Source organism: Desmodus rotundus, chromosome X (genome assembly GCF_022682495.2).
Source record: "Desmodus rotundus isolate HL8 chromosome X, HLdesRot8A.1, whole genome shotgun sequence".
In the NCBI taxonomy this organism is placed as follows: domain Eukaryota; kingdom Metazoa; phylum Chordata; class Mammalia; order Chiroptera; family Phyllostomidae; genus Desmodus; species Desmodus rotundus.
In genome coordinates, this window is record NC_071400.1 from 50,023,949 (window position 1) to 50,040,779 (window position 16,831).

The 16,831-nt window shown below is 40.4% G+C and overlaps 1 protein-coding gene across 1 annotated transcript in view; it reads right to left on the reverse strand.

Moving 5' to 3' along the window:
* The window catches only part of TRPC5 (transient receptor potential cation channel subfamily C member 5), a 167,282-nt gene that overhangs the window by 29,157 nt on the left and 121,294 nt on the right, over positions 1–16,831 (reverse strand). The window contains exon 5 of the mRNA XM_024559113.1: positions 4,714–5,036. Within this exon, the coding sequence (XP_024414881.1) occupies positions 4,714–5,036 (323 nt within the window). The remainder of the gene's footprint in view (positions 1–4,713; positions 5,037–16,831) is intronic.

A 16,831-nucleotide genomic window follows, 5' to 3' on the forward strand; every position in this document is an offset into this window, starting at 1 on the left:
AAGTCAAAATTGATTAAAGACTTAAATGTGAGACCATAAAATGGAAGACCCTAAAAATCGTAGAAGAAAACAGTCAGTAAAATCTTGGATATTTCTGTTAGAAATATTTTTTTTCTAATATGTCTTTACCTGCAAGGGAAACAAGTGAAAAATAAGTAAATAAACAAATGGGACTATATCAAACTAAGAAGTTTTTGCACAGTAAAGAAAACCATCAACAAAATGAAAAGACAACCCACTGAATGGGAGAACATATTCACCAATGATACATCTGATAAGGGGTTAACATCCAAAATTTATGAAAAACTGATATAACTCAACACCAAGGAAACAAACAATCCAATTTAAAAATGGGCAAAGTGCCTAAATAGACACTTCTCCCAAGAGGACATGCAGATGGCCAATAGACATATGAAAAGACACTCAACATCACTAATGATCAGAACAATGCAAATTAAAACCACAATGAGATATCACCTCACACTTGTCAGAATGGCTATCATCGATATATAAACAAATATCAAGTGTTGGGGAGGATGTGGAGAAAAAGGAACCCTCATGTACTGTTGATGGGGATGCAAATTGCTGCACCCACTTTGGAAAACAGTATGGAGTTACCTCAGCAAATTAAAAATGCAACTGCCTTATGGCCCATAAATTCCACTTCTAGGGATATATTGGAAGAACTTCAAAACACTAATTCAAAAGAATATATGCACTCCTATGTTCATGCAGCATTATTTACAATAGCCAAGATTTGGAAGCAGCCCAAGTGTCCATCAGTTCATGAGTGGATAAAAAAGCAGTGGTACGTTTGCACAGTGGAATATTACTTGGCCATAAAAAGAAGGAAATCTCACCTTTTGCAACAGCATGGATGGACCTCGATAGTATTATGCTATGTGAAATAAGCCAGGCAGTGAAAGACAAATACCATATGATTTCAGTTATATGTAGAATCTAATGAACAAAACAAACAAACAAACAAAATAGAAACAGGCTCATAGATACAGAGAACAGACTGACAACTTTCAGAGTGGACAGTGTTGGGGGCTGGATGAAAAAGGTGAAGGGACTAAGCAAAGGGAGATGGTGAGCAAAGTAGAAGAGAGTAAAGGGGTGATAAATGGTGATATAAGGAGACTTGACTTAGGGTGACCACACAATACAATATACAGTTAATGTACTATAGAATTGTACACCTGAAACCTATATAATATTATTTACTAATGTTACCCCAATAAATTCAATGAATTTTTAAAAAGATTTAAGCTGGGAGACCAGTTAAGCATGCAACAGTTCTTGGAAGAGATAATTCAGGCCTGAACAAAGACCCCAATACAGTGGTGTATGTGGGTAGAGAATGGAATCAAGAAATATAATATTTAGGAAGTAGAACTTATAAAGGTGAGTGACAGACTGGATGTGTTGCATGAGAGAGAGGGTGATGGTCCCAGATGAATCCTAGGATTCTGGCTGGTGTAAGATGAGGAATTGAAGTGAAAATAGGTTTGGGGTGGGGATGTGGAGATAAGGAATTTAGCTGTGGACATTTTGTGTTTGAGGCCTGTGGCCCAGCCAGGTGTATTCAGGAGGCATTTGCAGATGAGGGCCAGGGCCTTAGAAAGAGATGCAAAAACCCATCTCTCCCTGTGTTCTGCAGGAGTAAGGTAACACAGGGTGCCCATGTGAAAGTGCCCCCCCCCCAATTATAGCATTTACCATGACCTGGGAATTGGGCATATTCAGCGATGAATCTACCAGTCATTGTAAAGCCAGTCCCACATGGCTTGCAATATGAAACATATCAGCTGTTTCATCTGAGGGGCTCCACTTTGCTCCATATTCACAGGAGGAGATAGAAAGTCCTCCTTCTCAGGATAAATACACCTTAGTGGTTTTTATCCTGGCCGTTGCCTCAGAAATAACGTCCTGTGTGTGTGGATCACTTACAGCCATCTCTGATCTCTGATTGTTCCATAGTGAGCTGTGGGTTCTGCATCAACCTAAATATGTTCTTTCACTCTGTGGCATTCAAAACCAAAGACATAGTCCCCACATTAGTTACTCTTACAATACATTTAAGTAAAAGTTCCTAAGGAAGCTGGTAGTATCGAAATACAAAATGAAACAACTTCTTCACTCTGTACTCCCTGATTTCAGTAGTTTCTTGGTGTCACCCTCTCCCTACATTGACAACCTTCTTGCTGACCACAGGTCTTAGAGGTATTTTCTATTGTCCCTGAATAATTTTTCCCTTGGGGGGCAGCTTTGAGGCTGGTGTCTCAAGCTCAGAATGATCCAAGTCTCAGCTTGGTTTAGCATTAAGGCCCAACCCAGCAATTTATTTTAATTTTAACTGTAACAGATAACAACAACAATCCAAGGGATTGTATGTTTAGCATGCCTCTTGTTATTTTCCATCTCCTTATATATCCAATGAGCCAAGTCAGAGTCAGGTTTGCTACCATTTGTAAATTCCATTGGTAACTTTTACCTTTAGTGACTTTTGTTTACCATTTAGTTACCATTGGTAACTTTTACCACAGCACAACTGCAGTTTCATACCATAGGTGACTAGGTAGCCATCTAGGGAGCAAAAGGTTCATAATTCTCTGCCTTTTTTTTTCTCTTCCCAAACCACTACATGTTTCTGTGAACCAGGGCTATTCTAGCAAATCCCATTTCTCTGACATCAACTAAGGGGTTCGGAACTCGATTCCAATATTTGGGTATAGGTAGGTCCCCCCACACAATCACACCACCAATTCTTCAACACCAACTAGGTGGTCCTACAATTCAACTCAATTTTGACATTGCTGGGTTAAGGGCTTAGTCCCACAAGACTGCCCGTCCCCCCACTTCAGATCCCATTCAAAAGTCCAGGGATGGTTCTAACTAACTGGCTATAGACTAGAGCAGCAATTTTCAACCTTTTCTTTTTTTAACATTTTTAAAAAATATTTTATTTATTTATTTTTAGAGAGAGGGGCAGGAAGGGAGAAAGAGAGGGAGAGAAACATCGGTGTGAGAGAGAAATATGGATCGGTTGCCTCTTTTATGTGCCCTGACCGGGGACTGAATGAACTCACCACCCAGGCATGTGCCCTGGCTGGGAGTTCAACTGGCGACCCTTTGCCTCATAGGATGATGCTCAGCCAACTGAGTCAACTGTAATTGAATAACAATAAAATTTTAAAAACAAACAAACAAACAAAACAGTATGGCCTACAGAGAAGTGCCATTCGAAGCTGATGACAATCCCAAATACATTTACCATAAGAACAGCTTTGAAGGTGATTGGAGGCAATTTTATTAACAAATAAATATAAAAACCCATTGAGAAAACTAAACACCAAAAATGCCAGAAAAATCATTGGAAAAATACCAGCCTTCTGGTATCACAGACAAGTACAGTTAAGAAACTAATTTTCAACCTTTTTCATCTAATGACACACATAAACTAATTACTAAAATTCTAGCACACACCAAAAAATATATTTTTTGCTACTCTGATGAAAAAATAGGTATAATTTTGATTCATTCACACCAGGTGGCTATTGTTGTGTTGGCTGTTGTTATTTCTTTTTATTTGACAATCTAAGGAAAAAGGTCAGTGCTCCTAACTAGTCAGGTGTTGCATGTTTTAAAAATTCTTGTAGCACGCCTGTGTCCTACAGCTCATCAGTTGAAAATTGCTGAACTAGAGGTTTCCATGAGTCTGTTCTTGGTTTCAACTAAATTGCTAGAGCATCTCACAGAACTCAGAGAAATATTTTACTTACTAAATTACTGGTTTATTATAGAAGGACGTAACTCAGTAACAGCCAAATGGAAGAGGTGCCTAGGGCAAGATATGTGGAAAGAGTGTGGGGTTTCCATGTCCTCTCCAAACATGTCTCCCAAAATTTTCACCAACCTGGAAGCTCTCAGATATGTATCCTTTTGGATTTTTATGGAGGCTTCAACACATAGGCATGAAAGATTAAATTCATTGGCCATTGGTGATTGAACTCAATCTCCAGCCCTTCTCTCCTCCCTGGAGGTCAAGGGGGTAGGACTGAAACTTCAAACTCTCTAATCACGTGGTTGGCTCCACTGGCTACCAGCCCCCATCCTTATGGGCTTTCCAAATGTCACCTCATTAATATAACAAAGACACATTATCACTCTCAACACTTTGGAAATTCCAAAAGTCTTTTAGGAGATCTGTGCCTGAAAAGGGGGCATGAAGATCAAGTACATATTTCTTATTTTAAATCACAATGTCACAGAGTACATTATGTTATGTTTGCATCTTCCCTTTTTCTTTGTTTTTGCTCAGAATAGTTAAGTTAGCTCTCTAGTCACTTGTTCAGAGGAATAGTCTTGCTCTTTCATTTCCTTGGTGAGTGATGCTTTTTGAGTGAGAAATTATTTACTCCTTTCCCACAAATTCTTTTAAAAATGTGGGGTGCTACCAAAATAGTTTAACTCTAGATGCATTCCTGGGAGCCCGGCTGTGTGTTTGACTGCTCCCCCCACAACCTAAGTCTACCTCCTCTCCTAGTTTGCTGTGGCAAGTGAAGAACCTTCCTCCACTTCAGACCCTTCAGGTCGATCCATGAGTGAGCTTTGCATGCACTGTCAAAACACAGTGATGAAGCTGTGTACTGAAAATGGGACAAAGAAGCAGAAGGCTGAAAAAGGCATAGAGGAGAGGGGGAGTCTTACGTGGAGAAGGCATTGTTCTGTTTCTCACATCGGATCCCCTTGCAGTTGTTGGGCTCATCAATTGCTCTGGTCTCATAATAAAAGTAAAGTTGGTTCAATCCATTGGCAAAAGCCAGAAGGACCAGGCAGTAGATGAAGAGGAATTTGAGGATATCAAGCAACATTCTCCCCAAAGAGATCTGCAGAGGTCCTAAATGGGAGTTGGCTGTGAACAGGGATATGAGACGCAACGAACTTAAAATGTTGGATATCGCAAACAGTGCTTCTGCAATCAGAGTTGGGTGCCACATTTCCCATTCTTCCCTTGGACGAGAACCATTATACTGAAAGAAAGAAGTATACAAGGTGAAAAGTAGAGCGAGCATTTATAAAACTTTACCCTCTTTCCTCTCTTCTGCACCCAAATAAAGTCACCAAAGTAAGCATCAAACATTCATTTATACAACAGATCCTGTGCATGACACCATTTTTTCCCTACCCGAACAATACATGATGCTAGTAACTTTCTTCCTCCCATCCAAATATATACCTAGGATATAGACATAGAAAAATGATTATCAGAGCAATCATCTGGAGCAATCACCTATAGTTTATCAACAGACATTTTCTAACTGTGGGTTTGCCAGATTGTTGGGGAGTGTCACTGGAACTGAGCCACTGGTATGACCAACGTAGTGGACACAAACTACTCTGCTTCCTAATGAGATTTCAAATTAAATTTACCTCCTCAATTCCCCATCCTTTTTGTCTGAGCACCATGGACAGATTGTTACTGAAGGACAAGGGATACGTTCAGCCTCTGCAGCATGTACAGTGCTCATCCTGATTTCCCTGTTGAGTGCAGTTTGGGGCTGATGGACCATCCATAGAGGATTGTTACTCAGAGGTTTCTGATAATTTTTTTTTGCACTCTGTAATGTATTATATACTATTATAAGTGGCATGTCTATCTTCCACATAATGAATTTAATACTGCCCATACAGGGGTGTATGCATGTATTTTATTTTCCGTTGACAGCCCTATAAATTGGAATATCCCTCTGGCACAAATGAAGAACCAGGGGGTTGAAGGAGGGGAAGAATCAGTATTTCTAGGGTTGTTATCCATTTTTCAGCCCTGTCCAGGATTCCCAGCTCCTAGAACATTGGGTATCCAGCCTTGCAGAAACATGACTTCATTGTGAGACCTAAGGTCAAATTGGAATTTGTCACTTAAAGCTGTCTTTACCTCTCATGAAAAGTAGCCACACAATAGCCCACAGTGTCCAGGGCATAGCATCTGGTAGACACCACAAGTAGGTGGGCAGTGGTCACAGGACTTCCAAGCATGACAAAGGCAGCTGTAGGCCCAGGGATCCCATGGTCAGGGCTGCCCAGGCAGAGCCCAGGAGCCACTGCTCTGATTTTGTCATGTTCACCTTAATTTCAGGGCCACTCTGCTTTTGCTCTTGCCCTCCTCGCCCTTGAGGACACTGCCTGCATGCTGCAGAGCCACTTCTAGGAGGCCAGAGATGACTTGGCCTGCAAAGGGATGTGCTTCTGACACCCTAACTCCATTCCCACTGGAACATCCCTCCCTCCTATCCTCCATTAAGGAGCAAGTTTACTTTCAAAAAAACAAAACAAACAATCCCCCAAACTGCCTTTATCTCTCAACTTCACCACAGAATGAAGATAATATCTACTCCTACCCACTACACACATTTGCAATTATATATGCGTATGTGAAAGTCTGTGTACTCCATGAGGGGAGATGTTATGGAAATACAGGAAATTGCTTATTACCTTCCCAAGACAGAAGTAGATTTGGCCTGAAATTCAACCTGAAGCATATTGCCTTGAGCTCTTGTCTAAATGTCACAGTTTCTCAGGATTACATGTAAACAACTTTCCTGAGAAAATGTTGCATTGGGGCCAAATTGTATTGTTAGCATTTCTAAAATATGCTTCGGTTCCAACAACTGAGGAAACTGGTATTGTTAATTTATGTATATCCAATATTCTTTACTGTCAGCAGAGTTCGGAGAAACCTTGCCATAATTCTGCTTCTGTTTCAGATAGACCTTAGTTGGACAATCAGTTTTGTACACTCTTGGCCCAATCTTGTACTCTATATTTTTCCTTCCAAAAAAATATGCTGCACTGCTGTGGAGAGGAGGGCATTCTTATGCCTGTTTCACAAGTAGAGGAACTGAAATACAGAGACGCAGAGTGACTCGCCTAAGATCACACAGCAAGTTGATGTCAGGTCCAGGACTAAAACTTCAATGTGTAAAGACTCAGCCTAGCACTATTTCTATTAAATGTTACTTATATCATAGTTGATACCACAGCACATATGGTAGATAGGCTTTTAAAGGTTTTGAGGTATATGTAAAAGACAGATACAATTTCTGATAAGAAAACAGACCTATGTTTTAAAACTAGAAATTATTAACTGGAACATGTATAGCTCATAATTTAGGGTTGTTTCCCTGCACAGCCACGACTATAACCACGGGGAAGTCTGCTGCCCATTAGATGGTGATCCTGAATTTGCAGAACACTCAGAAGTGTGAAAGATGATTCTTGTGGCATATCTATGCATTGCATACACCTTTGAAGAAAGATTTAAAATATGAGAGCAGGAAATACATTTGGAGCTCATTTATTATGGAGGTCAGCAAAAATGTTCTGCTAAGGGCCAGATAGTACATACACGGTGGGGCAAAAGTAGGTTTGCAGTTGTGAGTTCGCAAAACACAGAGGGTTTTTGTGTATCATTATTTATTAAATATTGTATTATTTTCCATATGAATCACTGTTAACCTACATTTGCCCCATCCTGTGTTTTTGGTTTTGTGGACTCTATGGTCCCTGTAGCCATTACTCAACTCTTTTCTTGTAGAACTAATAGACAGTATGTAAAAAAATACACGTGGCAGAAGGCCAAATTTTTCCTGCAGACCATAGTTTTCTGACCCCCTATCTAACACAAGTGGTTTTTCACCTTTGTTGCTTGAAACCTGAGACATCAGTGGAGGCATCTGGTGGCCACTGTGGGAGCCGAAGAAGAGGCCTGGAAGAACATTCCTCGTTCCAAATTCAATCCTTTAAGCTCTTTAATATATTGAAGTTCTGCATAAGTTTATTTCAAGATGTGGCTCCATGGAAAAATTGAAAGGTTGAAAGCCACAGATCTAATCCAATCTTACTTTTCAGAGGCAGAATCTAAGGCTTAGAGAGGTTGAAGGAGGACCTATGGTAATCCAAATTGTGAATATCAAAGCAGGGATTAAATTTGGGTTTCCTGACTCTTGAGTTAGTGATTTTGGGAGGAAAGTGATTTTTCTTATATTTCTGAGATGGAATGTACCTTAAAAATTGGCCTTCATGACTTTCACAAGGGTGTGAATTGTATTCTGTTAACTCAAAAGCAAAATAGGAGGAGGAACAGACTAATGTGGAGACTCAGTCATAACAACAATGGGTGTGTGTGTGTCTACAGCTAAGTACTGGCTAAAGAAAGAACTACAATTCAATTGAAGTAAGGTGGTGGTGAAATAAATCTAAGTGATGCTATGTTAGAAGACAAAAGGATAATTATTCTTTATTTGTATGGTTATCTGGAGGGGAGCACTAAGAGCCAACCTTATATGTATTTGTTCCTTCTGAGTACTTCAGTACATGCCTTTTGGTTTCTTTTGTTGTGGACCACATGAAATGGAGTATATGCGGTCGGTCCAGAAGGTATCCAGCCATGTAAAATGAAAAATAGAGACATTTCTTGAAGAAAATACAAGATATAAGAAACACTGTGCATAGGACAATGATGCCTCAGTCCCCTTCAAAGTAGGCACCTTGGGACCTCACACAGTTCTCCCAATTGCCATCAGGTGCCTTGTCATATTTTCCTAAGTCTCATTGATTGTCTGAAATCTCCTCCCTTTCAAAAGTGATTTTAATTTTGGGAAAAGCCAGAACTTGCAGAGTGCCAGATCTGGGCTATAGAAGAGCTGAGTCACCTGGGTGATTTCATGTTTCACGAAAAAAAAACTCTGCACAAGATGTGATGCATGAGTGGGTGTGTTGTTGTGATATAGCTGTCAATCACCAGTTGCCCCTGGCTGTGACCTCCTGAATAGTTTGCGTGGAGGAACGTTCAAGCTTAATGCAAAATGTGATGCAAATTTCTGGCTTTATTTGCTCAGTCCTTTTTTTTCATATTTATTTTCTTTTTTTAAAATTTTTATTGTTATTCAATTACAGTTGTATGCCTTTTCTCCCCATCCCTCCAACTCACCCCAGCCAAACCCACCCCCTCCCCCACCTCCACCCTTGCCCTTCATTTCATCCATGTGTCCTCCTTACTAGTTCCTGTAATCTCCTCTCCCCACTGTCTCCTCCCAACTCCCTTCCGGTCACTGTCACATTGTTGTCAACTTCAATGTCTCTGGTTATATTTTGTTTGCTTTTTTCTTCTGTTGACTATGTTCCAGTTAAAGGTGAGATCATATGGTATTTGTCCCTCACTGCCGGGCTTATTTCACTTAGCATAATGCTCTCCAATTCCATCCATGCTGTTGCAAAGGTATAAGATCCTTCTTTCTCTCTGCTGCTGTAGAATTCCATTGTGTAAATGTACCATAGTGTTTTAATCCACTCATTTACTGATAGGTACTTAGGTTGCTTCCAGTACTTGGCTATTGTAAATTGTGCTGCTATGAACACTGGGGTGCACAGGTTCTTTTGGATTGGTGTTTCAGGGTTCTTAGGGTATAATTCCAGCAGTGGGATTGCTGGGTCAAAGGGCAGTTCCATTTTTAGTTTTCTGAGGAAATTCCATACTGTTTTCCACACTGCCCTCACCAGTCTGCGTTGCCACCAACAGTGCACTAGGCTTCCCTTTTCTCTGCATCCTCTCCAACATTTGTTTGTGGATTTGTTTATGTTGGCCACTCTGACTGGTGTGAGATGGTACCTCATTGTGGTTTTAATTTGCGTCTCTCTGATGGCTAGTGATGCTGAGCATCTTTTCATATGTCTCTGGGCCCTCTGTATTTCTTTCTAGGAGAAGTATCTGTTGAAGTCCTTTGCCCATTTTTTAATTGGGTTGTTTGTCTTCCTGGAGTGCAGTCGTGTGAGTTCTTTAGATATTTTGGAGAGCAGTCCCTTGTCTGAAGTATCTTTGGCAAATATGTTTTCTATACTGTTGGTTCTCTTTTGATTTTAATGTTGTTATCTTTAGCCATGCAGAAGTTTTTTTTAGTTTGATGAGGTCCAATTTGTTTATTCTTTCCTTTATGTCCCTTGCTTTAGGGGACGTGTCTGTGAGGATTATGCTGTGCGGAATGTCTGAGATTTTCCTGCCAATGTTTTCCTCTAGGACTTTTATGGTGTTACGACTTATATCTAAATCTTTTATCCACCTGGAATATATTTTTGTGTATGGTGTAAGTTGGTGATCGAGTTTCATTAAAAAAAAAAAAAAAAGAGTTTCATTTTTTCTGCACGTAGTTCTCCAGATCTCCCAACACCATTTGTTGAAGAGGCTGTTTTTGCTCCATTTTATTCTCCTGCCTCCTTTGTCAAATATTAATTGACCATAAAGACTTGAGTTTATTTCTGGGCTCTCTGTTCTGTTCCATTGGTCTATGTGCCTGTTTTTATGCCAGGACCAGGCTGTTTTGATTACAGTGGCCTTGTAATAGAGTTTGATATCAGGTATTGTGATCCCTCCTGTTTTCTTCTTCTTTCTCAAAATTGCTGAAGCTATTCGGGGTCGTTCATGGTTCCATATAAATTTCTGAAATGTTTGTTTTATATCTGTGAAATATGTCATGGGTAATTTAATAGGGATTGCATTGAATCTATAAATCGCTTTGGGTAGTATGGCAACTTTGATGATGATAATTTTTCCAATCCATGAGCATGGTACATGCTTCCATTTGTTTGTGTCTTCCTTCATTTCTTTCTTCAATGTTGTGTAATTTTCTGAGTACAGATCTTTTACGTCCTTGGTTAGGTGTATTCCTAGGTACTTTATTTTTCTTATTGCTATATCAAATGGAATTTTTTTCCTGATTTCTGTTTCTGCAGTTTCATTGCTGGTATACAGGAATGCCTTTGATTTCTGAGTATTGACTTTGTGTCCAGCTGTTTTGCCAAATTCATTTATTAGGTCGAGTAGTTTTTTGGTGAAGTCTATAGGGTTTTCCATGTACACTATCATGTCGTCTGCAAACAGTGACAGTTTCATTTCCTCCTTTCCAATTTGGATGCCTTTTATTGCTTTTTCTTGTCTGATTGCTGTGGCTAGGACTTCCAATACTATGTTGAATAGGAGTGGTGAGAGAGGGCATCCTTGTCTTCTTCCTGATCTTAGTGGGAAAGCTCTAAGTTTTTGTCTATTGAGTATGATGTTGGTGGTAGGTCTCTCAAATATGGCCTTTATTATGTTGAGGAATGCTCCCTCTATTCCACTTTGCTGAGTATTTTTATCATAAATGGGTGCTATAGATTATCAAATGCTTTTGCTGCACCTATTGATATGATCATGTGGTTTTTGTCTTTGATTTTGTATAGGTGGTGTATTATGTTTATTGATTTGAGAAATTGTACCATCCTTGCATCCTGGAATGAATCGACTTGATCATGGTGTATGACCTTTTTCATGTATTGCTGGATGCGGTTTGCCAATATTTTGTTGAGAATTTTAGCATCTAAGTTCATCAGTGATATTGGCCTGAAGTTTTCTTTCTTCCTTGTGTCTTTATCAGGTTTTGGGATTAGGATGATGCTGGCTTCATAAAAAGGGTTTGGGAGGCTTTCATCATTTTGGATTTCTTTGAGTAGTCTGTGGAGGATAGGGGTTAGCTCTTCCTTAAATGCTTTGTAGAATTCTCCTGTGAAACCATATGGTACAGGGCTTTTTTGTGTTGGGAGTTTTTTGATGACTACTTCAATTTCGTCTGCTGTTATTGGTCTGTTCAGGTTTTTTGTTTCTTCTCCATTCAGTTTTGGATGATTATATTTTTCTAGGAATGTGTCCATTTCACCTAGGATTTCAAATTTCTTGGCATACAGTTCTTCGTAGTAATTTCTTACAATCGTTTGTGTTTTGTGGTATCAGTTGTAATCTCTCCTCTTTCATTTCTAATTCTGTTTATTTGGATCCTCTCTCTTTTCTTCTTGATGAGCCTACTTAAAGGCTTGTCGATTTTGTTTATCTTTTCAAAGAACCAGCTCCTGGATTCATTGATCCTTAGAATTGTGCTTTTAGTCTGTATATCATTTAACTCTGCTCTGATCTTGGTAATTGCCTTCCTTCTACTTGCTCTGGGCTGTCTTTGTTATTGCTCCATTTCTTGTAGGCATAGGGTTAGGTTGTTTTTTTGAAATGTTTCTATCTTTTTAAGGCAGGCCTGTATTGCTATGAACTTCCCTCTCAGGACAGCCATTGCTGCGTCCTATAGGTTTTGGGTTGTTGTGAGTTCGTATTCATTTGTTTCCAGAAAGTTTTTGCTTTCTCCCCTAATCTCGTTCTTGACCCATTCATTGTTGAATAGCATGCTATTCAGTCTCTCCATGATTTTGAGTGTTTTGGGTGTTTTCCTTTGGGGTTGGTTTCTAGTTTCAGTCCCTTGTGGTCAGAGAAAGTGCGTGATATGATTTCAATTTTCTTGAATTTGTTGAGGCTTGCTTTGTGTCCTATCATGTGGTCTATCTTTGAAAAAGTTCCATGGACACTTGATAAGAATGTGTATTTTGCTTCTTTGGGATGAAAAGCTCTGTATATATCAGTTAAGTCCATTTCCTCTAGGGTATTGTTCAGTGACAGAATATCCTTCTTCATATTTCGTTTGGAAAACCTGTCCATTTTTGACAGTGGGGTGTTAAGTCCCCTACTCTAAGTGCGTTGCCGTCAATATCTTTCTTGAAGCCCTCCAAGATTTTCTTTATGTATTTGGGTGCTCCTCTGTTGGGTGCACATATATTTTCAATGTTTATGTCTTCTTGGTGGATTCTTCCTTTGAGTATTATGAAGTGACCTAGTGGGTCTCTCTTTATGGCCCTTCTTTTGAAGTCTATTTTGTCTGATATTAGTATTGTTACCCCTGCTTTTTTTTTCCTGTCCGTTTGCCTGGAAAATTTGTTTCCAACCCTTCACTTTCAGTCTGTGTAGGTCTTTTGTCATGAGATGGATCTCTTGTAGGCAGCATATGTGTGTGGGTCATGTTTTCTTATCCATTCAGCTGTTCTATGTCTCTTGATTGGAGCATTTAATTCATTTACATTTAAGCTTATCATGGATAGGTAGTTATTCATTGCCAGTTTTTCCTACCTGTGTTCCTCTGTCTTTCTCTTTTCCTTCCATTCCTTAAAGCAGTCCTTTTAGCATCTCTTGCAGAGCTGGTTTGGTGGAGGTGTATTCTTTTAGACTTCTTTTGTGTGGGAAACTCTTTATTTGGCCTTCTATGTTGATTGAGAGCCTTGCTGCATAAAGTAGCCTTGGTTGCAGGCCTCTGGTTCTCATTACTTGGACTATTTTTTGCCATTCTCTTATGGCCTGGAGCGTTTCCATTGAGAAGTCAGTTGCTAACCTTATTGGCACTCCCTTGTGTGTTTCTTCCTGTTTCTCCCTTGCTGCCTTTAAGATCCTCTATTTGTCTTGGAATTTTGCCATTTTAATTATGATGTGTCTTGCAGTGGGCCTCTTTGGGTTCCTCTTGTTTGGGACTCTCTGAGTTTCCTGGATTTGTGTGACTTTTTCTCTCATGTGATTAGGGAAATTTTCCATCATTACTTTTTAAACAGGTTTTCTATCCCTTGCTCTTCTTCTCCTTCTGGTATTCCTATTATACGGATATTATTACTTTTCACGTTGTCCTGCATTTCCCTTATTGCCTCTTCATTCTTTCTGAGCCTGTTTTCCTTTTCTTAGTCTTTCTGGGTGTTTTTTTCTACTTTGTCCTCCAGCTTGCTGATCCGATCTTCTGCTTCATCAAGTCTCATTTGATTCCTTCTACTGTGTTCTTCAGTACAGGAGTTGTATTCTTCATTTCCTGTTGGCCCTTGTTGACAGTTTCTATTTTCCTATTCATGCTGATATAGTTTGCAGTGAGTTCATTGTAGTTTCCCTGCAGTTTCTGGTAGTTCTCTGTGAGCTCAGTGAGCTTCCTGATAACCATTGCTTTGAATTCAGTATCTGATCGTTGAGTTTCCTCTTTTTCTGTTAGCATTCTTTCTGAGGCTTCCTCCTTTCCTTTCATTTGGGAATTGTTTCTTTGTCTTCCCATTTTTTGTGAGACTCATCTTGTTAGCCTCTGATTCTTAAATTGATCTATTCTGACTCCCTGGGTTTATGGTGTGAACATCTATGGGAGAATGCCAATGGGATTCAGTGTTGCCGTCTCCTTAATCTCCTGTGCTCCCTTGTCTTGAGCTGACGTTTATGGGTTTAACAGGGTCTAACTCTGGTCTTTTCAGAGCTGCAGGTTTTATTGTCTGACCTGTGGGAAAAAGAGAAAGAAGTGGGGGAAAAAAGGAGAAGGGAAGGAGGGAAAAGGAATAGCAAAGGAAAGGAAGGAAGAAAGAAGGAATAAAAAAAGATAGGAGGAAAGATAAGAAGAAGGAATTTTAACAAAAATTTAACTAAAAAATAAATAAAAAAAAGCAGGAAGAAGGAATAAAAAAGTAAAGGAAGGAAGGAAAAAGGAATAAAAAAGAAAGAAGGACAGAAAGGAAGGAGGAATTTAGGGGGAAAAATGTCTTCTGCTGGCTTTAAACAGGTCATGTCAGTTCTGCTGGTCTTTTCTGTGAAACCGGAGGCGTGATTGGAGGGATTGGTTTCTGTTTTCTCCCTTCCTGAACCACACTCTTTGCTGTTGTCTAGCCTCCAGTCCAGTTCCTCTGGGTCCTTCTTCTCCCCCCTTGACCTTTAGTCCACCAGTTGTGCTGTCCTTGAGGTGCGCCAACCAGTTAGGGGCAACTCTCACACTCCACCTTCTTGCTCCTTGCTGTCCTAGATGCTATGGGCTCTCAGTGCTCCTTCAGGGTAGTTCAGCCCCCTACTGGGTCAAGTCTTTCCGGGGACTGCAGTCTCCCCTAGCCCTGTAGCTCCCCTCTGGTGGGCATTCTGTTTTCCTCCTATAGAGCGAGTAGGCCCTGCAGGGCTCTGTGCCCAGGGTCTAGGTGGGAGTTGTTCAGACCTCGGAGCATCAGGCGTTGTCCCCACGGGCAGCCAGGTCCATTGATGGGGCTGGGCACTGATCCCAGGCTTTGGGTCTGTGGGCCCTGGCAGCCGAGCCACTGATCAGGGTGTGCACCCACCCGAGGTTTCAGGTGTGGGCCCCCAGGCTGCTGATAGGGGTGCGCCCCCACCCGCAGTTTCAGGTGTGTGCTGGGGCTGCTTATCGGGTGTTCACAGTCCAGGTGCTGAGGGGATGGGGGCGCAAGAGGCCACAGCTGCTGCGGAAAATTCTCTAAATAGCTGCTGAGTGCCTTTATTTTCTCTTTTTCTTTTCGAGAAATTCCTCCTATTCAAGCCCCCCTGGTCCCAACAAGCACCTGGCCTCTCACAAAGCCACACCTGGCTCTCTCTGAAGAATCCTGCAGCAGACCCTGTGCCCTGGCCAGGGGCTTTAGCCAACCTGTTCCACGTGCTGGTCTCAGGGACCTTATTGTCCTTAAGCACTCTGCTTACCCTCTGATCTTTCAATGTCCTCTATCTTTCGTCTCCAATCTTCATATATTCTGGAATTACATTGGCTGTTTGCTCTGTTCCTCAGATCAGCCAGGTGTTTCACTGGTGCCGAGTGGAAGTGGACGCTGCTCCCCCCATCTCACCGCCATCTTCAAAAAATTGCTCAGTCTTTTTTAACGCGATGGCCACACAGAACACATGCTCATTGATGGCATATACTGTCCCCACTGACTAGTCCAGTGGTCATCATTGTTCAGGCATTCACATTCCAGTCCACTCTTCCTGGCTGCCAGGTTACACTGATGTCATGCAATCCATTCTCACTGTATTAACAATGGCTGGACTTTTCCCAGACAGACCTCATATATATTGTTGACTAGTTTTTTACTCTAATAAAAGATCTCTAAGTCCAGCTTATCCCATGGTACTTCTGTACTTCTTTAGTACAGCAATGATCTGAAATGTTTCAAGGAGACTCAGAACCAGAGCTCTTCTGGCTTTACTTCATACGAGTTGGCACATCCTTCTTAGAGAAGTTCATCTCAGGCTGGTGTGCTCTGTGAATGAGTAGAACACACTGCCCATGTATAATTTCTCATTGCAAATCCAAAGTCTGCATGTGACATGTCTTGTTTTTAAATTTTCTTTTTTATTGAAGGGCTCCAGTTTGTTGGCAAATATTTCCTTTGAATTAAGTATTTTTCAGTTAAGGGACATTCACTCAACCTAGTAGAGCTGATTTACCCTTATACTCTGTGGTGAGGAAGTATCTAGCTTCTTGGAAGCCTTACCAGTGAAGTTGGATAGGTTATGCGATCAGCTGACATTAGGCATCAACAGGTACATTTTCATAACACCAAGAGTTAATAATTTTCTTGATTATTTATTCTAAACTTCCTGTTTAAGAAAAACCCACCAATTTCTAGGAAGTATTTTTTTTTTTTTTTTTTTTTTTAGGCAAACAGTGTTACTTACTTAGTCAGCAGAGTGCCAAAATGACATGGATTTCATTCAGCCACATTAATCAGACATTCAAATGTTTCCTCACCAGGTTTTTCTTGTAAAGAAGTTGTAAGTATGTGCTAAAAAACACAGGATTCTTAAAAATGTTTCACGACTGCATTAAATATTCATGCTCCATATAAGTAACTCCAAAGGTCTTAAGATTTATGCAATATGCACATTAAAAATATATAAATAAAGTAAGCTGTTGGAGATTGGGGGACAGCCACATTCCCATTTTAAAACTAAATGCAGAATTTAGTGCCAAAAATCATGACTGACTAGATAATCTTGGTGACTGAATTGTCAGCCTTTTCTCATACTGGAAAAGTTCAACTCAGGTAACAGGAGGATGGCCATTCCATTATATAATGAGCACCAAACCTGAACTTGAAGCCTGTGACTATCCAATGTGAAGGGCAGGATATGAAA